This window comes from Mauremys reevesii, linkage group 2 (genome assembly GCF_016161935.1).
Source record: "Mauremys reevesii isolate NIE-2019 linkage group 2, ASM1616193v1, whole genome shotgun sequence".
NCBI lineage: Eukaryota > Metazoa > Chordata > Testudines > Geoemydidae > Mauremys > Mauremys reevesii.
Window position 1 is genome coordinate 150,751,560 of NC_052624.1, and position 27,958 is coordinate 150,779,517.

Below are 27,958 nucleotides of genomic sequence, written 5' to 3' on the forward strand. Positions count from 1 at the left end.
AATGCCAATTCCATCCACACACATCAGCCTGACTGGGGTCAGCAAACGCTCAGGATACAGGACCTTGCTAGAGGAGTGGGTCAGAGCCAGAGATTCCTGCATTGAGCCCAATAGCTTGTGCTAGAAGCTAGCGTGAATAATCTAGAGCAGTGGCTTGCAGCCTTTCCAGACGACTGTACCACCTTCAGGAGTCTGATTTGTCTTGTGTACCCCCAAGTTACACCTCATTTAAAAACTACTTGCTTACAAAACCAGATATCAAAATACAAGTGTCCCCGGCACACTGTTACTGAAAAATGGCTGACTTTCTCATCTTTACCATATAATTGTGAAATAAATCAATTGGAATATAAATATTGTATTGATATTTCAGTGCATAGTATACAGAGCAGTATAAACAAGTCATTGTCTGTATGGCATTTTAGTTTGTACCAACTTCACTAGTGCTTTTTATGTTGTAAAACTAAGCAAATATCTAGACAAGCTGATGTACCCCCTAGAAGACCTCTGTGTAGCCCAGAGGAACACGTACCTCTGGTTGAGAGCCACTGACCTAGAGAAATGCCCAAGGACTCTAAGGATGGAGAATAGATGTCCCTTGGCAATCTGATCCCATGGTTAATTACCCACACGATTCAAATATTCCACTTTATTCCCAGTTTGAAAACGCTTCAGTTTCTAGTTTATGGAGCTTGGATCTGCCTATGCCTTCAACATGGATTAACACTCCTGCTCGCTCATTCCAATGATGCGTCAAACATCAGATGGCCATGACTCCTGGTCCCTACAGACCCATGCCGTGTTTGATCTGAGGTGACAACTAGGGTGACCAGATGTCCCGATTATATAGGGACAGTCCCGATTTTGGGATATTTTTCTTATATAGACACCTATTGCCCCCCCCATCCCGATTTTTCACACCTGCTGTCTGGTCACCCTAGTGACAACTGTGAGATGCAGGCGTGAGAATCCCCAGCCTGGGGAGATCCTTTGGCCCAGACCCTCAAAAGTAGCCAGACCCTTCAGGGGGGCCTTCGTGACTCTCCACCAACGCTTTTCACACAAGTTTTCTCTCTTTCCCATCACAGCTCTCCCCCCCCGCCCCAAATGATGTTAGTGCCCCTCCAAACCCACTGCCCCTGTGCACTGGGCTTTCCAGGACACCCCCGTCCCCGCGCTAGCCCCTTAGCCCTCCCGAGGTTTGCAATCCCTGCCTGGGGGAGGCTCTCCAAGCCAGCCAACCACCCTCCTCCTCCTCCGTCCGAGGCTGATGACACTCCAAACTGTGGCAGCTGCTGAAGCCACTAACCAGCTGCGCATTGTCGGGGCGGGCCCCCCAGGCTCCTCCTCCCTTCTCCCCACCGAGCAGGGGGCTGGAGACACCAATGAGGCCGCGGAATTGCACAGCCCAGCCGCGGCTATTGGTGCGGGGGGCTCCTATCAGCCGAGGGGGCGTAGGGAGCCGGGGGAGGGAGGCCGAGCGAGGTAGGCGGTGTCTGCAGCAGCTGCCCTGCCCTGCCCGCGGGCGGCTGATGGAGGCGCGGGGTGGGCGCCCGGAGAGGGCACCGAGCCGGAGCGGCGGGGCGGCTCCCCGGCGGGGCGGCTGCTGATTGCCCGGCCCAGCGCACGGTAAGCGCCGGCCGCTCGCTCTGCAGCCCTGCTGGGGGGCGCCCGGGTGGGGTGCACGGGCTTGGGGCGGGGGAGTTGGGTAACAAAGGCGGGTCCTTGTCAGGGGAGCCCGGCCCCGGTCCCTGCTCATGGGCTGCAGCCTGCAAAGTTTAGCAGCCGCTTGCAAGGCTGCTCCCACGTCGCGAGAGGCAGCCTAGAGCGGCCGGGGGGCTGCTCAAGGCGGAGCTCCCTGCGGGAGCGATCGGGGTGCATGTGGCGGGGTGTCCTGGAGCCGCGTGCCCGCTGCAGAGCCGTACAGCCCCGGGGCAGTGGCTGGAGCAGCCGGCTGGGAGCCAGGATGCCTGGGTGCTGTTCCTGGCTCAGGGGGCAGGGAGGGATGGAGGGGGTCTAGGGATTACAGGAGCAGGCTGGGAGTAAGAGGTCTGGGGTTCTCGTCCTAGCTCAGGGAAGAAGTGGGGTCTAGGAGTCAGGACAAGGAGTTTTCCTGGGGAGTTTTCTCCAACTTTGCCACTTAGTATCCACTCCGGAGTAAATTGCATCAGCTCAGTGTCCTCCTCCTTAGCTATCAGCATGGGTGGTTGGGTAACTCCCCCCCTCTCCCCCCCCAGCCTGCTTTTATTTACACAGACTCCCGATTCCATTGGGACTCTGCTCTGGGCAGGCCAGGGTGCGGAGAAGGATGCTGAAAGAGGAAGAAACTGGTTCCTGAATTTCAAGCGTCTTGTTTTTAGTAGGCATCTAACAAAGGTCACAAAGCTGTTCAGCGTATCAAACTTTCTGTTCTAAATCCTGATTTATGGGGAGGTCAATGTGCAGTGAGAGGAGTTGGAGGGAGATTAGATTAGGCGCTATTCAGTGGGTGTGCATATATTGAACTTTTCAAGTATACTGTATAAGTTTCCCTGGAGGAGGAAGAGAGGGAAGGGCTTATGGGTTTTCACTGATGTGCTCCTCCATCCCAACCCAGTATGAATTCCTGCAATTGGTTGGGCAAACATTACTACGCTGTCCCTCTGAAAATAATAAAACCTCTACAATTGCAATCTTTGAAAGCGGGAGACAGCAGGAGTTCAGAAACTTTTTTTGGATCTTTATTGGCCCAAATGCTGTGTTTCTGTGAAACTTGTTCCAGTCAAGAGCCCCCTGAGCCCTGCGAACCTCCACATCTCTCCCTCTCCCCATAAATAAATTTTTGCAAGTTTGAGACTTGTGTGGGTAAGCCAGACTCATGTGCCTTAACAAAATAAGTGTGAATAAGCACGCAAACTGTAAAACATCGTTAACTTAATAATTCAGAGCTCTTTTTAACATCAGCAGGAGCCATTATGATCATTCAAAGCTCTTGGTTTTGTAACAGACTCCTTAAATGTATTTGTGATTGAGTAATGATAACATGGCTCAGAATAATGACCTGTGTAGTGAGATTGTTAATGATGAACCTGCTCAAGTGCTTAGGGGATGATTTCACCAGGTCATCGGCACCACTTCAAGATGTAAGAGATGCACAGGCCTTATGCTGATCCCTTGGACAGGGTTGACTTTCACCCGCATTGACCTGCGCGTGAGCTGGTTTTAGTGCTTGTGAAAGATGCCGTGTGGGCTGGAGTCCTGTGTTGATTTCCTGGGGATAAGAATTCCACTATGCCCCCTCCCCATTGTATCTCCCCGCTGGCTTGGTGACATCTTCATGAGGGGTGAAAGGATAGTTCACTCTGTAGTCCTGGACCTCTGCTGAGATCTCTCATGTGGATGTAGCCCAAGGGAGGGGGCTGGACTCAAACCCACCAGCTCATTTCCTGTAGGCCACAAAGAGCCGTTTGATGGTAACTATTTCTAGTCGGGCTGGGTTTGAACCAGTGACCTAGGGGTGAAGAGTTCAATAGACCCCATTGCTCTGATCCGTCCCACTTAATTTCCCTGTGTCTCATGCCGAGGCCTTTCTACCCTTTGCCTCTAACTTCTACCTGGCTTCTCTCCATTTCCCCTGAGCAGGACCCTTCCAGGCAATATCCACTTGGGCCTAGGCAGGGGTTTTTAGTGCCCAGCTTCATAGCAGGTGGCATGCTTTTCCCTTTCCAGCCGCATTGCAGGGCACAGTGCCCAGCTTCCAGTAGGACGTGGCTTTAGCCTTCTCCCGCTACATTGGATACTGGGCTCCCGTTATAGGACTTGCCCTGTGGACTTGGGTCAGCAGAGCTTACAACAGCCGGGCTAGAGATACCGCCATTGCCTAGGGCAGCAGTTCTCAAACTGTGGGTTGGGATCCCAAAGTGGATCCCCCAGGCTTTGGCTCCTGGCCCCAGCAAGTGTAAGCCAGCCCTGTGACCCCATTAAAATGGGGTTGCGACCCACTGGCTGGGTCCGAAGCCTGAGGGCTTCAGCCTTGGGCAGTGGGGCTCAGATTACAGGCCTCTTCCAGAGGGGGCTGGGGGGCTTTGGCTTTGACACCCCCCCTCCCCCAACACCCCAGGGTGGCAGGGCTCGGGCGGGCTCAGGCTTTGGTACCCCCTCCTGGGGTCGTGAAGCAGTTTTTGTTGTCAGAAGGGGGTTGCAGTGCGATGGAGTTTGAGAACCCCTGGCCTAGGGCATGTGAGAATTCCTGGAGTGAGCACCTGTTTGTGGGTAAAGCAGCCTTATTTAGGACAGGGATGGAGAGGCTCCATGTGACCATTTATGTTGCGTAGGCCTAAGACCATTTGGGCAGATTGCCCTCACCGGGTTATGGGTCACAGGGTAGGGAGGGAGTTGATACTTCTCAAGGTGGACTCAAAGTGCAGAAATATCTGAGTGGGGCGTGTGTGGGGATTCCCCCTCGGGCAGCTTTTAGTGGTGGGGATGTTGTTCTTCCACCCTAAGCTGCTATGCACACGTCTTTCAGACATGCCTGGCCCTCTCCGAAGATCAGCGCGATCTCCTCATAGCCTCTGCCTGCTTAGCTGGTGGGAACTGGTGCTGAATGTCCCAGCTTTGAGCCCCACTGATGACCCACAACGATGGCTCCTTTTTCACACCCTGACCCAACAGCTTTAGGAAGTCAGGCTAGGGCTTCCAATGGTGTTTTGACACTCTCTTTCCTGACTCTTAATATCCTGCTTTCCGGCCTTAGGGTGGCCTCTGATGTTTCTGGCTGTCTGCGGACGCAGGAGCCCGACCTTGGGTCAGTTTCACTTGGCTTGTGTTTGGAGGGTTTTCTGCATAGTCATTCAGGGATAGGAACTTTCATTTTAAATAAAAGCTTAGATCTGCGCCTGGTTAGGTGCAACGTGTCTGCCCCTAAAATTGCTCTGATCCAGCTCTCAGTACCCATCAGTTGCCATAACTGCACTGGTGCTACACCCTAAGTGTAGCTGAGCATGTGCCAGGATAGCAAACTACAACAATAGGTCAGTTTACACCAGTTCCCGGCCACTAATGAGAGCTGTTCCTGCCACAAGGCATCAGGTTGTCAGAAAAAACCCAGCTCTCAGGAGAAACTTCACTTCTCGCTGTTGCTCAAGGTTTCTGTCAAGGTCTAGGATAACTCTCGGAAGCGTCCCCTGCCATGACAGCCTGTTTCTCCTTTTCTGCCGTCACTGTTGCAATGGCTTAGGGTGCCCTCCAGCCGGGCAGGCCCTGCAAGGGGCTTACAAAGCAGCTTTGTTTGAGACTGGAGCACGTGTGTGTGGTGCCGCCCTCCCCGGGGCACCCTGGTGCTGTGAGCGGGGAGAGCGTCAGGATGAATCCAAACACTACTACCTGGGAGCATAGGCTGCCGGAGAGTATTCCGTTCCAGTGTTTGCCAGCACACGGGGATGAGTCAAGTGGCCGAGAAGGAACCCGGCAGTCTGGGTTTTGGTGGCGGCGGCTTTGCAGAGCAAATGGGTTTGTCAGGACCTGAACAAAATGGTCTGAAAAAGATATTTTCAGGGTAGATTGCATTGTGATGCAATCAGCCCTGAAAGTGACTTTAGAAACAGATAATGTTGCATGACAAACCTGCTACATCCTGATATTCCCAACCTTTTGTGTGTGTGGGAGGCATTGAGTTTTCAAATTGGTTCAGGAAACCTCATATAATTTCATGCTTCCATGTAGCCCCCTTCCACTAAAGCTTTGAAAGGATGTTGCAAAGAGTAAGGGATTCTTCTAATATGCATGCGGGCCAAATAGTAATTAAATATGCTCCATTTTTAATGGTTGGGTAAACTGAGGCACGGTGCAGTTACCTGACTTTGCCCAAGGTCATGTACAGACCTGCTGGCACCGTTGATGATAGAACACTGGCAGCTGAAGATGGTAAAGTTCAAACTGGACAAAAGATTCACGTCTTTCACTGGGAAGGTTAGCCGCTGGAACGGCTTAACATGCGATGTAACAAATGCTCTCTCTCGGACTCTTGAAGTTATGCTCTAGTTCAACCTTGATTTACACAGTATACTGCAGGAATCGCTGAGAGAAATTCTGCAGTCTGTGTGGTATGAGAGGTCAGAGTAGATCATAATGGTCCCTTGAAGCTTTAAAATCTATTTATATATGAAACCCAGGAGTCCTGACTCTGTCCTGTGCACTAGCCACTACTTCCTGCTCTGTCCACAGATGTGTTGATCTCAGCCGTCCCCTTGCCTAGATCAGAGGCATCTTGTTTAGCCAGCGTTTATGAAAATAAAAGAATTGTTGCAGGTAATGCAATTCTACCTATGTATTGCTTGGTAGGGACAGTCTCTGGGATTCCTTGATCAGCTGGAGTTTTCTGTTTTAATAACCCAAACTCATGGCGTCTCTTGCTGCACCAGTCTTCATCGGTTCCTGTGTCTCCTTTGTCCCATCTACTCCTACACCATACAGGTTTTCTTTATACCTGTGAGTAAGGACATGGCGTGTGTAACAGCGTGAAAGTGACCCATACTTGTCATCCTTGTGCACTTCAGTTGCTCTTTCAGAACACTCCATGCTGCTCCGGTGCCATCCCGGTGGCCTGTCAAACTGTGTTAAAGGGAGATGAGCAGAAAGGCCATTTGACTCGATGACGCAGCAGCCGTAAAGTGGTGGAGCAAATCAGGCTTCGTGTAGGGTGCCGAGCATTCTTTCTGGCCATTGGGACTAAAGTCAGGTTTAACATCTGATATGTGTGTGTAACCCTAGACTAGAGTGAAGCTCCTTATGTAGTAATTATATAGCATAAGGGGAGGGGGGCATTCTTAACATGGGCCTTTCGGTGCTACAATAATAGATGTTGTTAATAAAATCATCCTTTACCAGGCTTTGTTCTTCGTTGACAGAGGGATTGACTCCTTGACTTACTAGGTTTCTTCCTAAAGTTTCTGTGATCCTAAAACCTTGGTAAGATAGAAAATCATCTGATTCATTCCCCCCCACTCTCTCTCTCTGAGACCTATAGCAACAGTCATTTCTATTGCTTTTGTTTGAATTCCCCAAATGCCACTGTAGTTACTATGGGCTTGCGCCACAAAAGGACTCAAAATTCCCAAGTGCCACTTCAATTGCTAGGCCACAGGGTGAGACAGTACTCCTGAGCAGGTCTAAATAAGAGCCTTTTTGCTGCACCGCTTGGGGGTTGTTTTGTGCATTGACATGTCGTACTTGTCAGGTATTGATCTTGTTTGTATTGAGCTGCTCAGACCATCTCTCCGTGGCAGAGAGAATGGTGGCCTATCAAAGATCTCATGTTTGTATTGTGGGTACTGGAAGTACTGGGTCACTTCTGTGGGTGAGCTCTGGTATTTATAATTTTTAAAAGGAGATCAAAATATTCTTACATATCAAGGAAAGTAAGTCTTGCCTTGGGCTTGGCAGTCTGACACTGACAACCTCACACCCCTTTCTAGAAACCCTGCATGAGGAACCTTGAATCTGCACAGCAGACCCCAAAAAAGAGAAGAACTGGCAGCTTTTCGTCTTGCTTAGGAAATGGAGATGGTGATAGAGATGAGGGTGTCAGAGAAGGCTTAAGCAGCTTGTCACTTCAGATCTAGCAGCCGGTTGATAAACAGGAAGTTGGAGCTCAATCAAAAGCAAATCTTCCGTGTGAGAAACCGAAGGCACTCTGGCAAGGCAGCTGCACCAGCTCTAAGTTGTTTTCGCAGAGGGAGGGCTCTTCCCAGGCATCAACATTTTTTAATCATAAGGCAGGCAAAATACATAAGCATAAGCCCATTTACCTTCTAGAAATTCATCCAAAATGTAACTTTCAAGGGAAACCAGAGGTTTGGGCTCTTCCTCTCCGGTTGTAGATAAATAAACACCATGTGGCTCAGCTTGGAGACCATAAAAACTAAGCACGTCTGCAATTGAGATCTCCGCAAACTTTTTGAAAGAACCATTTTTTGTGAGGGTGTCCTTGGCCTTAATTTCTCCTCCTTTACCTTGACTGCTGCACTCCACCCCAGAGACAGCTGCATTTTATGTCTGTTTTACGTATGTCTTCAAACCTTTTAAATTGCAACTACAGTAGCCACATGGTGCTCCAGGCACCTACTGCCTAAATTAAAACTTGCAACATGAGCATAAACAAAGGACTATCCATAAATATATCCTCTGCACCTATCCTCCTTAACACAGGCAGCCGTGTGTGTGTGTGTGAGAGAGAGAGAGAGAGAGAAGGTGTACAGCACGTCAGGAATGCTAATAAATCTGGGCTCCACCAGACCAAGGTAGGTAGTTCCAAAATCAAAAGGTGCTGAAGCTGGGGGTGCTGTGCACCCCTTGGCTTGAAGTGGTTTCCATTATATGTAAGGTTTGCAGTTTGGTTCAAGGGCTCTCAGCACCCCCACTATACAAATTGTTCCAGCGCCCCTGCTCTAGTTTATGTTGAGGTTGCTCCAGCTTGAGAGCCTTCGCTGATTTCAGCAGTGGCCCTGTGTTTGAAGGGTGCTGTATAAACTGCTCTGAGATCCCCTGGCACTTCTTGGCTTGGGCGTGCGGCTGCTAAGGAGCTTCAAGAATGCTCTTCACGTAGGCTTGGAAAGATTAGATTATAGTCGTAAACGTTGACATCACCGTGCACACACACAATCCGACACACATTTCCATCGACTAATAATCAACGTTTACAGATAAGCGGAGGAAGGAAAATGCTGCTTGAGAACTTAGCTGCTTTTGATTTGAGGATATGTACTTTTTACATTTTGATTTGGTGTTGACTAGCTGTGTTTTAATGGTTATATAAAGCTTTAACTTTTTGAATCTCAGTGACTACTGTCATTCAATCTGTGAACATTTAAATTGATGCAAATCTTAAAAGCCCGAAACCCATAATTTCTCACAACTGTGAGAATTTAAATTGGCGGGGAGGGGAATGCTTAAAAATAAATATTATGTGTCAAAATGATAACATAGAAATCGAATTCTGCCAAGCCTATCTATGGGTATATTAAGACAAGTAGACTGCTAAGGGGTGTAAATGGATAGAGGCAAATTCCCCGGCTGATTCAAATTGTCATTGCTGCATTGGTTAGTTCAAAGTAAAAACCTCTAAGTTCCCCAGTATTTTTATAAAGTAGTGAGGGCCAACAGGCTTTTTATCTCCACAGAACAGAAATATAAGTTTGGTTGCTTCTTTGCAGCTGTTTGTCGCAGCCAGTGCTTATCTCTGTAGCCTTTGGATAACTCTGATCCTGAGGAGAAGCCCTGAGGGGCATAAAGCTGTGTGTGTTTTGAGGTGGCAAAGGAGTCTAAGAGCCCTAAAGAAAAACACACACGCTGCCCATCTGTGTGTGACTCGGGTAACGTTTTTACATGGCACAAGTAACTGTGCAACTTTTCCTTCCTCTCTGTGGTAATTACTTGGTGATAACTTCCCCAACGGTTCCTAACTTTTGATGATGTTTCAGAATACCCTAGTCACGTAGCCTCATGTTCCCTTAACGGACCCCTCTGAGGAAGGGAGATGGAGGGGTTGGTGTAAGGGCTTCTTGGTGGAGCTCTCTGTAGCAGAAGGTAATTATTCCAGTAGCCTCAAGGTCCCAACCTAGATTTGGGTCCTGTAGTGTTAGGCTCTATATTGACTCTTAATAAGAGACAGTCCCTGCACCAAAGAGTGTGGGGTGTGACTTTTCAAAGGTGCCTAAGGGAGTTAGGTGCCTAACTCTGACAGATGCTTTAGAAAAAAATCTCCCCTTTAGAATTTAAATAGAGCAAATGGACAAAAGGTGGAAGAAAGCCAGTATTCTCGTTGTCTGAGGCCCACGGAGAGGAAGCGACTTGCCCACGGTCACCCAACAAGTCTGGCGGAGATGGGAATTGAAACAAGATCCTGTCAGCACCAGGCCAGGGTCTTAATTACATGAACACTGTCCATTCCTCTCAAAATAATCATAGAATCATAGAATATTAGGGTTGGAAGAGACCTCGGGAGGTCATCTAGTCAAGAGACTCCATCCTCAGGGAAGGTCAAATTGAGGTCGTACAAGGTGGCTGGAAGCTTTCCCAGGCAAGACATCTTGTTGAAAGGTTGATCTTCAGCCATACAGCTGCGAATCTTGGTTGTATGTATGTGCTTCAGCATCAGTCTGTGCATCTCGGATGCAGCCTTGTCGCCTCTTCTCGGCTCGCCTATCAGTCACCCATCCCTCTGTCCCTGCTGTCTTTGTAATTGCAATTGCTCTTGTCTGAGAGATGGATGGATCCCACCCCTCCCCCACAGTAATGCCATCTCTGCTCTGTTCCTCCCTTCTGAGCTCGCATAGAATAAGACATAATTTCCTCATTTATGGGTTTCAGAGGGATTTTTCGCACATCCTGGTTTCAGCTTGGCCTATGGACGCTCATCCATTCTGTTTGGATATCTATGCCAGCCAGCCGGCCTCATTACTTATACCACCCTCTTGCTTGGTCTTGAATTTTTGCTCTTGCAAAGAGGGCACGAGGAGCTGGTCGCTGGTTCTCTACCCATGTTTCTGCTGAGCGTTCAGGGAGAAATGGGTGTATAAGTGCATGGCAAGATCTTTCCTGTGAGTATGTTGTTTGTTTCTATAGCAGTAATTCTATCCACTTAATATCTTACAATTTCATATCACTCTTCATTCAGAGGTCACAGAAATTCTGGTGTGAAGGTCAGTGTTATCCCTGTTTTACTGATGGGGGCGGGGGAGAGAGAGAAGGGGAAGAAAGGTCCAAGTCAGTGGCTGTTCTGGGAATACGTCCCTTATCTCTGCAGAGGTCAATCTGTGGCCCCATGGTCTTTGGCGAGCTGGCTGGAAAGGAGGCTGTTGAGATAGATGTCCAGGCTTTTCACTGAACAGCCTGATGGCCTCTGAGAACTTCTGTGAGTGAGGAAGAGCCTAGCTGCCTCTACTAGAAACTGTTATGTGATCCGGAACGGGCGGGGAATTGGTCCGCAAGAGAATCTCTCTGTTAAGATGCGGACTGCACTACACACTATGACACTTTTCATCTGAGGATCTCTTTACGAGCACTGAACTTCTCCACACTCGAATGAGGTAGAGAAGTGCTGTTCTTGACTTCTGCCACTGATAAATCAGGATTTTTCCATTGTTTGCCTCCTTGGAGGTGAATAACATTGAGATCAGTTGTGAAGTTAATTAGTCAGATTACACAGGTACATTTCTGCCTATCAGAATGAGCATGTATGTGGAACCAATCTAAAAAGCGGAGAGGAATGATACAAGACTCAGAGACCACAACACGGGTACTAAAACATTGAGAGGCAGTGTCGTCTAGTGGATAAACCACTGGACTTGGAGTTAGGAGACTTGGTTCTGTTCCCAGCTTTGCCACTGATCTCTTGTATGACCTTGGGCAAATTGCGTCTCTGTCTGTGCCTCAGTTTCCCCTCCCATCCTTTGTCTATCTAAACGATGTGCTGGAACTGGTTTTAGTTCCTATCTCTGCACAGATTTACTGTGTGATCTTAATTTCTCTGTGCCTAAGTCTCCCCATCTGTAAACTGGAGACAATACTACTTTTCCCCAACTTTTAGACTGTAAAAGTTCTTCAGGGCAAGCACGGTCTTTGCTACGTGTGGGTACGTTAGCTAACACAATGGGACCCCGATCACAGCTGCGACTTGTAGGGCTATGTCAGTACTAATAGTAATAATTGTCCTGAGTTCATAATGTGGCAGTCTAAACCTGGCTCGTGTTTGCCTGAGCAGTAACACACCTCTGGTCAATAGTAATGTTTGTTAGAGCCTCCAATGAAAAAAGAGTATTTCCTTTTAATTTTTCTAAGTGAACATTGCCTGCCTCCCTCCAGTCCATTCACAGCTTAACCTAACTATTTCAGCCTTGCTGAGGTGGTTGTGAAACTCAGTAGCATAAGCTAGGAAATGACAAGTCGAGTCAGTCTTTCCGTTGTTAGTTGCGTTATTATTTTGCGTTTCTGTTCTCCTTTTTCAGGACAATGCCCCGTGTTAGCTGTAGCTTTGAATTTCCTGCCCTTTGTCTGCTTGTGTCTCATGCTTGCTATTGCTGGGTTTAAATATAGGCTTTTGTGCTTGGGCCGCTGCTGGATTTAGAAGCATGGAGTTGGAATGTAACTGCAGTTTTGATCAGGGTTGTGCCAGTGGTGGGTGGGAGAGGGTATCCTAACTGTGGCCCAGGAGAACTGGGAGCAGGGATTTCTGACCCTGTCATTGGCTCCCATGTGACTGCAGGCAAGTTACCTCATTGTGCTTTCATTTCCCCTTCTGTAAAATATCCACTTCCTTGAGGTGTGAAGCGAACTAGCTTATTTGCGTGAAGGGCTTTGAGGTCCTGGAACGACTTCCCTGTGCAGTAGTGCTGGGAAATACACTCCAGACCTTGCTACCACCGTGTGGATCTACCATCGACTTTAGTGTGATACTGAGCTACAAGACCCTGTATCTTTAACTTAACACGTGGGCCCTTCTCTTCAAGCTGAAGAGAAGGACAGAGCAATTTCCTTAGGAAACGAATAACAATAATACCTGGATCTCAGAGTGCTTCTCATCCGCAGAGTTCAAAGCACTTTACAAAGGAGGTCAATAACAGTATTGCCATTGTACAGCTGAGGAAAGTGCGTGTGTGGTGTGTATAAAGTGGTGGATATTTTTGGCATGAAATCTCTGGGTCCCCTTGTACTAGACACTTCACAAACACATAATGAAGAAACGTGCCTTGAAAAGCGCACATCTTTCAAAATAATGCAATGATTTCTAATTATTTGTTAAGTAATTGAAGTGAGAGTTTAAGTAAAAAATTTTACAAGCACCTGAGTGAGTTAGGAGCCTCAGTTATGTTTTCCAACATGCCTAAAGCTCTTGGGTGTCTTAGAAAACTTTACCCAACATCTCATTTTAGTTATGCTTCGTAGCTCCCAATAAATAAATAAAAACTGACAATTTCATGTGGGGACACTTCAGAGGTAAAAAAAAAATGAATGACTTTTTTTTTTTTTTTTTTTTGCATGTGTGCATGACTTTTTTCGGCAAGTGTCTGTCTCCACATCTAAACCCATGTGATTGCAATGAATAAATAAATCATTGGACCTCAATTAAAAAATCAACTTTGGTGGCAAGGCCATTCTGAAAGTTGAAAGTTTATAAAATGTAGGTTTTTTTTTTTTTTTTTTTTTAGGGGAGTGAAATCAGGCTGAAAACAAAACATGATTTTTTCCCCCCCAAGTGTATATGGGGGAAATAGGCGGTTCTTTGTGTGTGAAATGGTGTTATTCCCTTGCAACTGAAACGAAAGGCAGGACCCAAAATGTTCAAGTGGTCGAGTGTTTTGTGTGAAATGTTCACAACAGCTCGACTGGGGCCCCAGCTGATCAAAGACAGTGTGACTTTCCACTGGGGAATTCAAACAAGCTTCTCCTTAGAAGCAGGTTCAAATATGATGGCTGGGGATTTTTGGTGTCGATACATCTGGGGGTGGGGGGGAATGCATGTCACCTCAGGCTGCTGGTGATTGGTCAAAGGAGAGTCTTGTGTTCAGGCCAGCTGTCTTTGTATTTGTTTTTTTAAGCTGGTTATTTATCATTTTCCCTACTGGGTTCAACCAAAACACCTCTCCTGATACAGTGGAGTCAAAAAGCATGTTCCAAACTTTCTTCCTATCTGTAGAATCCAAGGTTGCCTGGCCACCAGTCTTCCTTTAGAAACACCACTGAACTGGATGGAGGTTTTCGTGTCTGTTGTAGCCATTCTCAAAACAATAATAGGTATCCTAAGTTTCATCCTGATAACGAGTGGTAGGATGGAGGGGAACCTTACTGTGAGCAGGGGTGGGTAACAACTGACCCAAACTGGAATCTGATCCGAATGATAAATAGTTCTCTTTCCCGCCACCCCCATCCTATTTGCACCTGTGGGAATCCAGGGAGTGGAAGTTTCAACATACCTTCAGAGGTGCCCCTAGCATTTCCAGCCCAGAAAGTAACTGGCAGCTCCGGGTAACTGATCAGAGCCTGTTAGACTTAAGAGATGTCCCTTCGAACCGTTGGATGTGTGGGTTAAACATGATTATCATTATTAATACAGTAACACCTAGGAGCGCTCTGGTCATGAACCAGGACTCTGTTGTGCTAGGCACTGTACAAACACAGCACAATAAAATGGTCATTGCCCTAACCTTCAACAAGTATCCATCAGCAGAAGGTGAGAGATCAGGACTCCTGGGTTCTATTTCTGCCTCTGCCAAAAGGCTCGCTGTGCGACTTGCAGCAAGTCAGTGAGTGTTTGTTTTTATGATCGCACTTAAAGTCCCCAGCGTTCCAGGTGCCGTACATAAAGTAAGAACAGCCCAGAAGTGCTTAGAACCTGAATAGATGAGAGAGAGAGGATAATTCTCCTCATTCACAATGAGAAACTGAGGCACAGAGAGTAAGTGAATTGCTTGAGCTCACACGAGGAGTTTGCAGTAGAGCTGGGGCTTGAAACCAGAACACTAGAGTCCAAGTGCAGTGTCTTCATCTCCTCATCTGTAAAACGGGTATAATATCCACCTCGTGGGCTCAATACCTTCCTATCTGGAAGGGTACAATAGAAATACAAAGTATTCTATTAATTGTGTCTCCCTAGGTCGGCTTACTGTTGTGCACTTGCAGTGATTCTCGTTACTTTCCCCTCACCTGACTTTTCACATTTCCGCTTTTAGGTCCATCATTTGAATTGGAACTTTCTGTTTTGCTGTCTGATGTGGCTGACAGATGGATTCAAAGCTCTGAAGTCAGTGGAAAAACTCCCGCTGAGTCGACTGGGCTTTGGATCCGGCCCAGTCTTTACATATTAAGATGAAAATGATGCAGTGATTAATGCAAATTTCTCTTGTATCTTCCCCCTCCACAAATCAGATCTCTGCTCCTAATGAAAGAAGATTGTGAGGATGGATTACTGCAGCCAGTCATCCCTAGTCCCCTGTGGAAAAGACAAATACATTTCAAAGTAAGATTGCAACCAGAGCTTAACGCAGAAATATTTTTGGTATTATGATTTATTTATGAAAGGCCCTGGTGACTGGTGGAGGAGGGGCAGATGCAGACACACAAAGAACTTAAAGCTGTGGATAGAGGTGGAAGGGGAGGTGATCTCTCTAGCAATTGATGATGCAAAGCATGGAAAAATCCACAGAGGAGCCTTGTGGGGGAATAGTAACATTCCATGGGTGAGAAATCATTGAATGGGTTGCAGCCAAGAAGATGAGGATGGAAAGATACTGGTTACTACCCTAGCCCCCTAGGTAGGAATAAGCTATAACAACATATCAGTAGAATTACATTGGTAAGAAAAGGAAAAAAAATCACACCCCTAACCGGAATAGTTACCCTGGAACAAAACTTGTGTAGACCGGGCCCAAATCTCTGCATGTGCCTTAGGTTGAGGTGCCCCCAAATCACTGGACAAGTGTTTTGGGAAATTTTTGGCTGTAGTCTGTCTGTCTGCCTCAATTTTCTCGTCTGTAAAATAGAAATGGTGATAATTATTGTGACAGGGTCAGGCCAGATAGCTACAGGAGAGTGATAGAAGGCAGATATATTAGCCCCAGGTTAAGTAGTTTCCCTGGGTAAGGTAACAGGGAAGGTTCCAGAACAATCAGGAATTTTCTGGAAACAATTAAGGCAGACAGGCTGATTAGAACATCTGCAGCCAATCAAGAAGCTGCTAGAATCAATTAAGGCAGGCTAATCAGGGCACCTGGGTTTAAAAAGGCTCTCACTTCAGTTTGTGGTGCGTGTGTGAGGAGCTGGGAGCAAGAGGCGCAAAGAGCTGAGAGGGAGAAGGAGAGGGTGTGCTGCTGGAGGACTGAGGAGTATAAGCATTATCAGACACCAGGAGGAAGGTCCTGTGGTGAGGTTAAAGAAGGTGTTTGGAGGAGGCCATGGGGAAGTAGCCCAGGGAGTTGTAGCTGTCACACAGCTTTTACAGGAGTCACTACAGGCAGCTGCGATCCACAGGGCCCTGGGCTGGAACCCAGAGTAGAGGGCGGGCCTGGGTTCCCCCCAAATCTCCCAACTCCTGATCAGACACAGGAGGAGTTGACCTGGACTGTGGGTTCCACCAGAGGGGGAGATCTCTGAGGTGAGCAAATCCGCCAATAAGCGCAGGACCCACCAAGGTAGAGGACGAACTTTGTCACATTATGTATATTTATAAAAACATTGCCCAAGCATGCAGGGATGTAATCAAGAAGGCCAAAGCACAGTTGGAGTTGCAGCTAACAAGGGATGCAAACGGTAACAAGAAGGGTTTCTACAGGTATGTTAGCAACAAGAAGGTGGTTAGGGAAAGTGTGGGACCCTTACTGAATGGGGGAGGCAACCTAGTGACAGGTAGGAGTGAGGGGGTAGTGAAGCACTGGAATGGGTTACCTAGGGACTGGTGGAATCTCCTTCCTTACAGGTTTTTAAGGCCCAGCTTGACAAAGCCCTGGCTGGGATGATTTAGTTGGGGTTGGTCCTGCTTTGAGCAGGGGGTTGGACTAGATGACCCCCTGAGGTCTCTTCCAACCCTGATATTCTATGATTCTAATTCCCCCATCTTTGCAGAGTTTGACACCTCCAAATTGGAAGTGTTGTGCAAATGCTAGGTGTCCGTCCTACGGTATTTTAATAGAAACATTACCTAGGTGATACCTAATAGTCCAGTGATTGGGCAATTTGTGAGATGCCTGGTTGGATGGATCAGACATTTAGTGCAGGGGCGGCGAGTTATATGGGCCCGTGGGGCCCAGGCCCCACCAATAATCCAGGAGCTGGGCTCAGCCCCACAAATGTTTGGGCCCCAGGCCCTGTGCTGGGGGTCCCCCCTTTGCAACACCCGGCGTCTCACTCACCTCAGCGGCTGCAGCAGCTCCTGGGAGGGGCCTCAGGAGCGACTGGACTCCCAGCCCATTGGCTGGGAGCCCCAGCCAATGGGAGCTGCTGGGGGCGGTGCTGGAGCTGCCTGGCCGCGCCTCCACAGCAGGGAGGGGGAGCGAGCCACAGGCAGCGGCTGAGCCCTGGGCATTGTGAGCAGCAGCCAGACACAGACGGTGAGCTGTGGGGGCGGGCGGGCAGGCACACACACGTTGGTGGGGACAAACACCCACCGCCTGGGGGTTGGGGGACAGACACACATGGGGGGGGGGACGGACAGACAGACAGACACAGCCTGTGAGCTGTGGAGGCAGCCAGACACACACACACACAGCCGGGGGGGGTTGGTGGGGACAAACAGACACAGCCAGGGGATTGGGGGTTGTGGGACAGACACACACAGTGGGGTGCAGACAGACAGACACAGCCGGGGGGGGGGTTGGTGGGGACAAACAGACACAGTTTGGGGGTTGTGGGACAGACACACACAGCGGGGAGCAGACAGACAGACACAGCCGGGGTGGGGGGGGTTGGTGGGGACAGACAGACGGACACAGCCGGGGGAGATGTGGGGACAGACAGATGGAGTCGTGGGTGGGGAAAGGAGCAGCAATGGGCACCCCGGGGCTGGTATAAAATACCCAGGATGTGGGGGCTTCCTGAGGGGACTATAGGAACACCCCCCGCAGAGCAGACCCAGGTTGCAGCTGGCTCCGCCCATCACAGCCCCCTGCCCCACAGAGACCCACACAACCCTCTGCCCCCTCGAGAGACTCCCAATGACCCCTGTGCCCCTGTCACTCCTCTCCAAAGAGCCCTCCCCTTTGTGCCAGCCCCCTCCCCTCCCCCACTGCCTCCCCTCCTCCAAAGCTCCCTACAATCTCCCCTTTTGCCTTCCGCCCCCCAGCCCAGCCCATTCCATTGGCCGGGAGGCTCCCAGTCTAGTAGCTAGCAGGGCCCATGGGAGCTGCACCTGAGGCAGGGGCAGCCCCATCCCCAGTGAGGCTATGGTGAGGGGTGGCAGCAGGGGAGGCCATACGTGATGGCAACCTCCCCCCTCGGTACCCACCATAGGGGAGCCAAGTGGGCCTTCTGGACCTGAGAGGGACCCTAGGAGCATGTGCAGTGAACTGCGGGGGAGAGGAGGGGTCCCTCCCCTGGAGCTTGCTGCTGCCAGGGAGGGTGGAGGGGAGTCCTCTTTGGCCCTAGCCCTGGGGCAGCCTGTCTGCACCCCAAGTTCCTTATCCCTACCCCTGCCCCAGAGTCCTCACCTGACCGGAAAAACGCAACTTAAATTTGGTGGTCAGTTTAGAGTATCATAGAATATCAGGGTTGGAAGGGGCCTCAGGAGGTCATAAGGTCCAACCCCCTGCTCAAAGCAGGACCAATTCCCAACTAAATCATCCAAGCCGGGCCTTAAAAACCTCTAAGGAAGGAGATTCCACCACCTCCCTAGGTAACCCATTCCAGTGTTTCACCACCCTCCTAGTGAAAAAGTTTCTTTTAATATCCAACCTAAACCTCCCCCACTGCAACTTGAGATCATTACTCCTTGTTCTGTCCTCTGCTACCACTGAGAACAGTCTAGATCCATCCTCTTTGTAACCCCCTATCAGGTAGTTGAAAGCAGCTATCAAATCCTCCCTTATTCTTCTCTTCTGCAGACTAAACCATCCCAGTTCCCTCAGCCTCTCCTCAGAAGTCATGTGCTCCAGCCCCCTAATCATTTTTGTTGCCCTCCACTGGATTTTCCAATTTTTCCACATCCTTCTTGCAATGTGGGGCCCAAAACTGCACGTAGTACTCTAGATGAGGCCTCACCAATGTTGAATAGAGGAGAATGATCATGTCCCTCGATCTGCTGGCAATGCCCCTACTTATACAGCCCAAAATGATGTTAGCCTTCTTGACAAAGGCCAGAGGAGGGAGTGTTAGTGCCTGTGTGGACTTCTGAGAAGTGCATGGGGTGGAAGGAGATGCTGGGATGCTCTGGAACCACTCCTTCAAAGCCAGTCAGGACTCTGGGGGAGCCTCCTCTCTGAGCAGACTGTCTCCAGGGCAAGAAGCTTACACCTTCCTGGGTCTGACCTCAGAGCATTCAGCATGCCCTTCCACACCATGCACTTTCCGCAGTGAGTCCGCCCAGGCGGGTCCTGGGGCAGCCAGAGGTCCCTGCACCCCAACTTGGCAGTCAGATGTGACTCTCAGCCAGACTGTAAAACAGAAGGTTTATTAGATGATGGGAACACAGTTTAAACAGAGCTTGTTGGTACAGAAAAGAGAACCCCTCGGTCAGGTCCATCTTATGGGTGGGGAGCCCAGAACCAAGTTCTGAGTCTCTCCCCATTTCCCCAGCCAGCTCCAAACTGACACTCCCTCCTCTGGCCTCTGTCTCTCTTCCGGACAAGGAGGCCACCTGATCTCTTTGTCCCCAACACCTTCAGTTGGCATCTTGCAGGGGAAACTGAGGCACCCACACAGTATTCAGAGAAAATATTAAGAACATTCCCACTTCATCACAACAGGTACAACAAAATATAATACTGTATATTGAAGTAGGCAAGTGCTGCTTCTGACTTTCCACTTTTAATTGACCCTTGTAATCTTGTGGCGCTGACGCGTTGTAGCTTCATTTTATATCGGCTTACAGGGCGGGAGCGGGGGGGGGCACCACCATTTTGGGCCCCACCAAAAATTATACAAACCTGCCGCCTATGGTTTAGTGACTTTTGCATGGGAACAAAGTTATTCCCATGCTGGGAAAAAAACCAAAAATGCCCCTAGAGGTCAGGAAAATACTGCACCTGCTGCACTCCGGGCCAAACTGTCCAATGTGCTTTGCTGCTTTGCATTGTCAGAGTAGTGCCAAACAGGCAAAGCTACCCAAAGGATCAGGCCCTAGAGCCCTGATTCTTAAACATATTTATGTTCCTAACCTCCATTGAAATCAATGGGACTTAGGTGCCTAAACACCTTTAAGGATCTGGACCTGTGTACCTATGCTAGGTCTCTCTTTTTCCCTCCCCTCCTCCCATTCAGTATCTACAACAGTGGTGCTGTTTAAACTGTAAGATGGGAGGCTGGTGCAGTGAATAGACATCAGAAATGTGTTGTGATGGGGGCTGTTTTATTATTTTGACAATAAATGCAGTACAAAGTCAAGTGACGGTGTTCTCTAAGCCGCTTGTCTTGCAGCCTTGAAGTCTGCTTCATCAAGGTCAGTCTGTCTGAGTTTTTTGTTGCAGTGGGTTTTTTTGATCATTGGAAGAAAGGCCTCTTGCGAAGCCCAGACAGCGTTCCTCAGGGCAGTGTTGGCTGTCAGGACACAGTAGTTGTGGCTGCGCACTCCTTACTCTTGACTGGAAGATGCAATAAACAAACACTGATGGCCCCCATATTTGGGGCATGTGCTTAGAGTGGGGCGAAATCATTGCCCATCTGTAGGGCCGATATGTTGATGCACCCTGAAGACTGTTTGTTTTTTTTGAAGGGCTTATGGAAACAAAATAGGAAGTGATCACTGGACTTCTAGGAAGTGGTTCCGGTTCTCTGGGTGTCAGTTTTTCCGCATTTCCAGATGTGCTGCCGGCAGCACAGAGTGGCACAATGTATTACTTGTCCCATGGTCTCCTAGCGGTCTGAGAATTGAAACAAGGTGCCCTACTTTCAGCGCCCTGATTTAGCTGCTGGAGACCCCCTGCATTGGGGACTTGCTCCCCTAACATATCTAGCGAGTGCCTTAGAGTATTCAGGAATCTTCCCCACCCCCAATTTCCACTTGCTTCTCTAATTTGTTACTCCTGTTAATTAAGGAGTGGATCCTGCACTTGGTAAAGGGGCTGGGCCTTATTATTGAGTGTGTAGAGAGCACTCATGGTAGTAAATCCAGGGATTCCTCCAAGCATCTGGCTTTCGAAAGGCCCATAAACTACTGCAAGGGAGAGAGACACTTGGACACACCACACATGCAGAAACACCTGCATGTTCCAGGGAGGAAGGATGGTCCTGTGGTTAAGATCCTGGACCGGGACTTAGAAGTTCTGCACTTTATTCTTGGCTTTATCGAAGACTGTCTTGGTCAAATCAGTTAATTGCTCAGGGCTGCACTTTGCCTTCTTTATGGCTAATACTCCCTGCCCCAGTCATGTCTGTTTAGAACAGGGACAGTCTCTGACTCTCTGTGGGATGGGTGAGTGAGAGAGAATCTAGGTGCTGCGATAATGGTCACCAGCTCCAGATTCCAGGTTACTACTCAGTAACTGCCTGGGAAGAATCCCTACTGGAAAGCATGGGTCACCTGGCACTCATTGGTAACAAGGACTGTCCTCTGTTAAGGTCCATCAAGGCAGGCCGAGCTAAGTGGGAGGAGAAGGAAAGGACGTCTATGTGTACAGGGGTAAGGGTGGGGAGTCTTGTGTATGTCAGCCTGTCCTTGCTGCCAGCCCCATATCTGGAGTAGTAGGAGTTACACAGAGGCCTCATGCACCCTTAGGGAGCAGTGAGTTCCCCTCTCCAGATGGCAGCTGTTGTGCACCATGTCACGAAGGTTGGGAAGAGGGTCTCTCTCTGTTTCCACCTCGGCATGCTTGTGCTTTTCCCCAACGCACCCCTTTTCCGTGCAGTGCGAGTGGAAGCTGAGGCAGGGAACGACCAAGGTCTGGTCTCATAGCCCTCAGTCATTGAATGCAAGCTCTGGATATGGCTGGATTAAGCCATCAGTTCTACGGACCCACACCGAGGGCCTCGTCTCCCACAGTCAGGAGATCCCATGAGAATCTCCGCTTTCATATCTAAGAGAAGATGTTTTTCCGTGCCCTGCCGTTGTAAGGAAAAGCTTGAAAGAGCGATGCGAGCATAACCACTGCAGTGACTCCTGCTGCAGCCAGTCTCCTGTGCAGATCCCGGGGCTGTAGAAGTAGGGTACCCTGAGCCTGGCCAAAGAGAAGCAGTGGTAAGTCCCTCAGCAGGGCATTAGATGGCTCTGCTGTGGGAAGCCTTCTCCTGCCGTCCCATGTAGAGGCAGGGCTGTGGGGTCATGAGGCGTTGTGCCTATGACTCGTTTGCCTAAATCCAGCCCTGGCTCTGGAAAGTCATTCCTGACTCCATCAAACCTGCTTCAGGTCAGCCCCTTCAAGTTACCATTTCAGGCGCTCTGATACCACAGGGCCCAGTGCAGCATAAGAACCCGAGTTTCTCAGGCTTTGGTTCTTTCCTAGTCTCCTTGTGACTCCTTGCCTGCATTAATGTTGTTTATCTTCCAGAAACGAACTGCTGTTGCACTTGAAGACCTACAACTTGTATTATGAAGGTCAGAATTTGCAGCTCCGGCACAGAGAGGTGAGAAATCAATGAGTAACTATTGAGCAGGCTGGTCTTGTGACTTAGATGGAGGAGGCTGCGTGGAAAAATGAGACCGTCTGGGTCAATGCCCACCTTGGAGGTCAAAAAGTGACCGCTGGCAAAGCAAGCTGATGGCTGGTTATTATTGCAAGGAGGAGCGCTACAGCTGTGGGGTCATGAGTTCCTATTTTGTAGCTATTTTACGGAGGGAGACATAGAGATCCAATGGGCTCTCCCCTCTCCCACATGATCACCTTTCGGAATCAAAGGGGAATTTTGACACTCATTTAAATGGGAGTGGGATCCAGTCTCTTCCCGGGATTCAAAGGTTAAGGCTGGAAAGGGAACACCATGATCCTCTAGACCAGCTTTTTATCAGTAATATCATTGTTCCTTAATGTTGCATGATTTAAGCCTGTTGCCCGTTGTGTGCTGTGGGATGCTTTTTGGAGTATTGAGTACACTGCTCCTGAGAGAAGGTGGGCTTTTAGTTAGAGCAGAAGGCTGGGAGTCAGGACTCCTGGGTTCTTTTCCCAACTCTGGGCGGGGAGCATAGTCTAGGGTTAGAACAGGGGATTTCTTGTCTACCCTGGAAAGTTGTATCTCACTAACTATACTGGTGTTGTTAAAGAGACACAACTACATTTTCTGTGTGCAGCCATATCTCCGTAAAGGTGCTTTCTACCAGTATACTTATTTCCATGTGGGAAAGGGAATAAGCTATACCAGTAAAAAGCCTCTTTATACTGGTGTAACTGCCTCCATTCTAGGGCTTTTACCAGTATAACTACATTGGCTTAAAAAAATCATGCCCCTAAGCAAAATATTACTCCTAAAACTTAAGTGTAGACCAGGCCTGGAGTCAGGACTCCTGGGTTCCGTTTTCAACGCTGCCCAATGGCATGATGTTACACAGAGAGTAAATCCAACACCACTAGGCTTTTCATTTCCCTGTTCATACCATGGAGATGGAGATGATATGGCCTGTCTCTCACGTGAGGCTGTGTTAGTGATGATCAAGTGTTGGGAGAGCTTGGGGGGTGGGCGGAGTCGGGGGGGGCAGGATGGCAGGGCTGTGTGTTTAGATCTGCCTTGCTGAAGAGGAGAGGGCTCTGGCCAAGGTACCGCTCTGAGATGTTGACGTGTGTCTTTGTGTTTGCTGCCCAGGAGGAAGGCGAGTTTATCGTCGAGGGTTTGCTGAACATCTCCTGGGGCTTGCGCAGGCCCATCCGGCTGCAGATGCAGGATGACAACCAGCGGATCCGGCCTCCTCCTTCCTCCTCCTCTTGGCACTCTGGCTGCAACCTGGGTGCACAGGGGTCAGTAGATGGTCCGCTCTGCCTAGGGAGGAAATTTGTTGTTAGAACTCCTGGGCATGGATTCATTATCTTGGTAGAGACATCCATGGGGTCTGCTAGACCGCACACATGCAACAGTGGGACCCAACATGCAGCTCCAGAAACAGGCCAATGGAGTTCTCCTCTCTACTGAGGTTGAATTAGGGCTTATTGCCAGCATCATCTGCAGTCACTGGGGGAGAGTGTTGAAATGCCTGACATGGAGAGTTGAGTGATGTGTGCATTATTACTTGTATTGCAGTAGCGCCTAGAGGCCACAACCAGGAACACAGCCCCATTATGCTAGGTGCTGTACAAATACGTAGGAAGACATGCTCTGCCCTGAAGAACTTACATGCTAAATAGGGTGGGAGGGGAAACTGAGGCACGGGGTGATGAAGTGACTTACGCAAGGTCACACAACGGGTCAGTGGCAGAGCCAGGAACAGAACCCAGGTTTCCCAAGTCTTATTCCGGTGCCCTCTCCACTAGGCCACACTGCCACCCTACTGGTTGCCTTCAGCTTACAACTGTGTGCTAAGCTCTTCCGATCTGAGCTGGTCAATGCTACGGTGATGGTTTGTACAGCCCTGTGGGGGGAGACTGGGAAACTTCTGTAGCCCTGCTGCTGCTGAGGAGAATCTGGCCAGTTGGCTCATTGCTGAATAGACCAGCGCTACTGGTGAGCTCTCTCTGCTATGACAGAGACCCAAATGAAGCTCCTTGCAGGATTGGATAACAGTGCTTCCTTCAACATAGCCAAATGCAAAATTATACACCAAGGAACGCAGGCCAGACCTACAGAACGGTGGACTATATCCTGGAAAGCAGCGACTCTGAGGGAGAGTTAGGGGTCATACAGACAATACATGTCATTGAGGAGACAGACTGGAGTACTGCATCCTGTTCTGCTGTCAGCGTTCTGCAAAGGACATCAAAACAATTACAGAGGGTGCAGAAATAGCCACAACAATGATTTGAGGGCTGGAGAAGATCTCACAGTGAGAGACTTTAAGAGCTCGGTCTGATTAGCTTACCAGACTGAGTGGTGACTTGATACAGTGTAGAAACCACAGGGAGAAAATAGCCAGTATTAAAGGGCTCTTTCATTTAGTGGAGAAAGGCAGAACAAGAATGGTTAGAAGCTAAAACAAGACCCATTCAAATTGGGAATAAGGCACCATTTTAAAGTTTTATATTTATTTATTTTTAAACAAACTACGCAGAGAAGTGGTGGATTCCCTGTCTTTGTCTTTAGACTCCATGCTGTTCTGGAAGATATGCTTTAGCCAAACACACGTTATGAGGTAACTGGATGAAATATTAGGGGCTGTGATATACAGGAGATGAGATTAGATTATCTGATAGTCCCTTCTGGCCTTAAACTCTATGAAAAATCTATAAATGTGACCGGGAGAGAGGGATGGGAAAGTTAACTTTGCCTCCACCTAGGTGGTTTAGAATATCCCAGAAAGGAAATGAGTGCTAATGAGCCTCTTGCAAACAAATGAATTTAGTCTCCTAGCCCCTACTGCGAAATAAACCAGTATTGTCACTGCTTTACATCTTGGTAAACTGAGGCATGTGGAGATTATGCTGTCAGGCTGTGGCAGAGCTGGGAGAAGTCCCAGTTCACTGTCTTGAACTGTAAATCTCATCGGTCCTGTCTCCCTCTCCTCCCTTTCTGTCCTTATGATTTTTCCATCATTTCATTGTTGAGTGAAACCTCCTTATGTCTTGTCTTGCATCATGCGACCGTTGGAATCATTGTGTTGCTGCCTGTCTTACTTCACGGTACTTTCTTCTCATCATTCTGGTATGACCACATCGTGTTTTAAGACATGGGGGAGGGAACCACTGTGGGTGTTGTACAAACATATTCCATCACTGAGGGATCGATCACTGAGGGGAAATTATCCTATATTTTGAAACATTTGATATAACCCAGTATTTGTTATGAGATCCTCTCTTCAGCAGTGAAGCCCAACAAAGCTTACTGTTCAAAACATTCAACTTAAGTAAAGTTGGCTGGGGGGGGGAATAAAAGGGAGGGGGGATTTGGGGGAAATGTAATCTTTATTTATTTATTTGGTTTTATTTCCCCCTCCCCCCCCATAAAAATCAGTTTGGATGAAAACCATAGCTGGAAAATCTACATTCAGAACATTTCCACTGGCTGAGTAGTTTGATATTAAGAGCTGAGATGGAGACACAGTTATAGGGCATTAATCCTGCGCAACACATTGTTTTTTGCTTTGCTATGTTATCAAAAGGCATCATTACATCTCCTTTAAATCTCCAGAAATGTGGCCAATCTCCTTTAGAAAGCCACCTGATCTTTCCAACTGCATAAAATCCTTGCTGATTTGCTGATATTACAGCTAATGAATTGGACTTGTCAAATGATAAACTTCTGATTGAACTAATAGATTAACTTTTCATTGACTGTCTTACCATGACCAGTGCATTCCATTTATCTGTGTGTTAAGATGTGGGGTGCATTGAAAAACGATACTTAAAATCATCATGTAGGCACTGAATTCCATAGCACTTGGACACACTGTTAGGTTTTTTGCCATAGCATCTAGAGACCCAACCAGTCTACGCTGGGTACTGTATGGTCTCACAGTACAACAGTCCCTGCCCCAAAGAGCTTACAATTTTAATACACAAGAAATAGGCGGGGGAACAGAGAGAAGCGAGCTGTCCCGTGTCATCCAGCAGGTTAGAGCCAGGAATAGAACCCAGTTTCCTGACTTCTAGCCCTGAACGTGATCTCCTGGACCCATTACCTCTGCATAGCTATTGAGAGCAGAATGTTACTTGGTGCAAGTGCCAGCTACTAAGAGGACTGAAGTCATGCGGTGGCATTGCACGTCACTGCAGAGGGGTGTACATCACCAGCAGTGTTTTAGCCAAGTTAAATCTGAGGGTCACTTCAACGTTCTCTCCAGTTATTAGACTTTGTGGGACTAAAAGCCTAAAATCTCTCCCTGCTGTAGTGTGGAGAAGTAAGTAGCGTATTGAAAACTAGGGTGGCAGAAATTCTCTGCTACATCCAACAACGGACACTGTCTTTGAATTGCTTTATGGACTAATGGCAGTTAAAATGAAACCTAGCAAGCTTTTGCCTTGTCAAATAGGGAGCCCGCTCTTGCCTGTGATCCAAAATTTCAGTCCCAACCTTCTTGGCTTCCAGTGTGTGCGTGTGCACGGGTGTATGTACCTCAGTCCGGTATAAAACTGGAAAGTATCCAGGAATGAAATTCACCCCTGTGTGGAGGGCCAGCAAAAGTGGGCTGGCCCTTTTGCACAAGGGGTGAATTTCCACCTCTCTTGTATTTGTGTAGGGTTATCTGGCCTGGCTACATACTCTGAGCTACGAGCCTTACTTGAACTTAAAAAAACAAAACAAAAAACCCCCACTGTCACACACCCATTAAATGGGGCACCCACATCTGACAGTCCATTATGTGAGAGAAAGTGAGCTTGGTGCATTGGCTGGTGACTTTGATCCTGTATTGTAACAGTATGTCTGTCTCTTCATTAGGTCTGCAGTGAAGCCAAGTATCATACCTGATATTCAGATTACGGATGTTGACACCGCTATGGATGCTGATGAGTCCGAGAGTGGAACAGGTGAGACCAGGATGGTGGGTTTGCTAACTAATCTGTTATATTTCAGTAGGCTATTCCAGTATAAACCAAAGGGGTGATGTCCCATGCCTAAAACTTTTTTGCTTTCTTTTATTCCAGTCTCTTTGATTCAGTGGAATCACTCTGCCAGAAATTATTCTTGCACGTGTCTTGCATGAAATGGTCTATCTATATTATAAGTAGCGATGCCTTTAGTTATGGTCGCCCAAGAATTTCCACCAGGTTTAAACGGTGTACAGAATTAAGACCAAGGGCCACACACTGAATAACAAGGATAAGAAGAAACAATCAATAGCTGCTTGTTCAGTGAGCACTGTCCATCCTATGCATTGAATGAGTCGGGTTCCACTGTTTTTTTGTTTTTTTTTAACATTGCCTATTCCTGTATCTTCCTCGCCAACCACTCTGGCCCTATCGTGTTCAGATTCCCTGGGAAGGGAGTTGTTGCTATGTTAACCTGTTGAGTTCTTTAAGCCTAACCCAAAATATCCACCGCAGAAATCTTGGGGAGCACGTTAGTGTGGGACCACCGTGGCCTTTGCTGTTTGCCCAGAAGCTGTGCAGGTGTCATAGAAGCTACTTCGAAAGCCCAGAGTGAAACCCCAAAGGAAAGCAAGGATTGTTGAGTAACAATCTCCACTTGTCCCCATGCTTCCCTTTCCTTTGGCAGTCCCCCTGCGCCCCTGGTGCCTGGGTTCCCCCCGCTTTCAAGAGGAAGAATA

The 27,958-nt window shown here is 48.4% G+C and overlaps 1 protein-coding gene and 1 long non-coding RNA gene across 5 annotated transcripts in view; one reads left to right on the top strand and one right to left on the bottom strand.

Annotated features, from left to right (window-relative positions):
• Positions 1 to 1,517: 1,517 nt before the first annotated feature.
• RASSF2 (Ras association domain family member 2) overlaps positions 1,518 to 27,958 on the top strand; it is a 46,566-nt gene continuing 20,125 nt past the window's right edge. For both annotated transcript variants that reach the window (XM_039524121.1, XM_039524122.1), the window contains exons 1-5: positions 1,518 to 1,629; positions 14,902 to 14,992; positions 22,164 to 22,239; positions 23,410 to 23,561; positions 27,130 to 27,218. In XM_039524121.1, coding sequence (XP_039380055.1) covers positions 14,934 to 14,992; positions 22,164 to 22,239; positions 23,410 to 23,561; positions 27,130 to 27,218 — 376 coding nt within the window. In that variant the 5' untranslated portion in view covers positions 1,518 to 1,629; positions 14,902 to 14,933. The remainder of the gene's footprint in view (positions 1,630 to 14,901; positions 14,993 to 22,163; positions 22,240 to 23,409; positions 23,562 to 27,129; positions 27,219 to 27,958) is intronic.
• On the bottom strand, positions 13,132 to 27,935 carry LOC120397737. Of its 3 annotated transcripts, XR_005593963.1 has the most exons (5): positions 27,156 to 27,935; positions 23,368 to 23,583; positions 15,373 to 15,504; positions 14,680 to 14,965; positions 13,132 to 14,577 (listed from the first exon to the last, which is right to left on the bottom strand). It is a non-coding gene; the product is annotated as an uncharacterized LOC120397737 (long non-coding RNA). The 3 variants fall into 3 exon arrangements; XR_005593964.1 differs by having other exon boundaries at positions 13,132 to 14,911; XR_005593962.1 differs by having other exon boundaries at positions 13,132 to 14,965.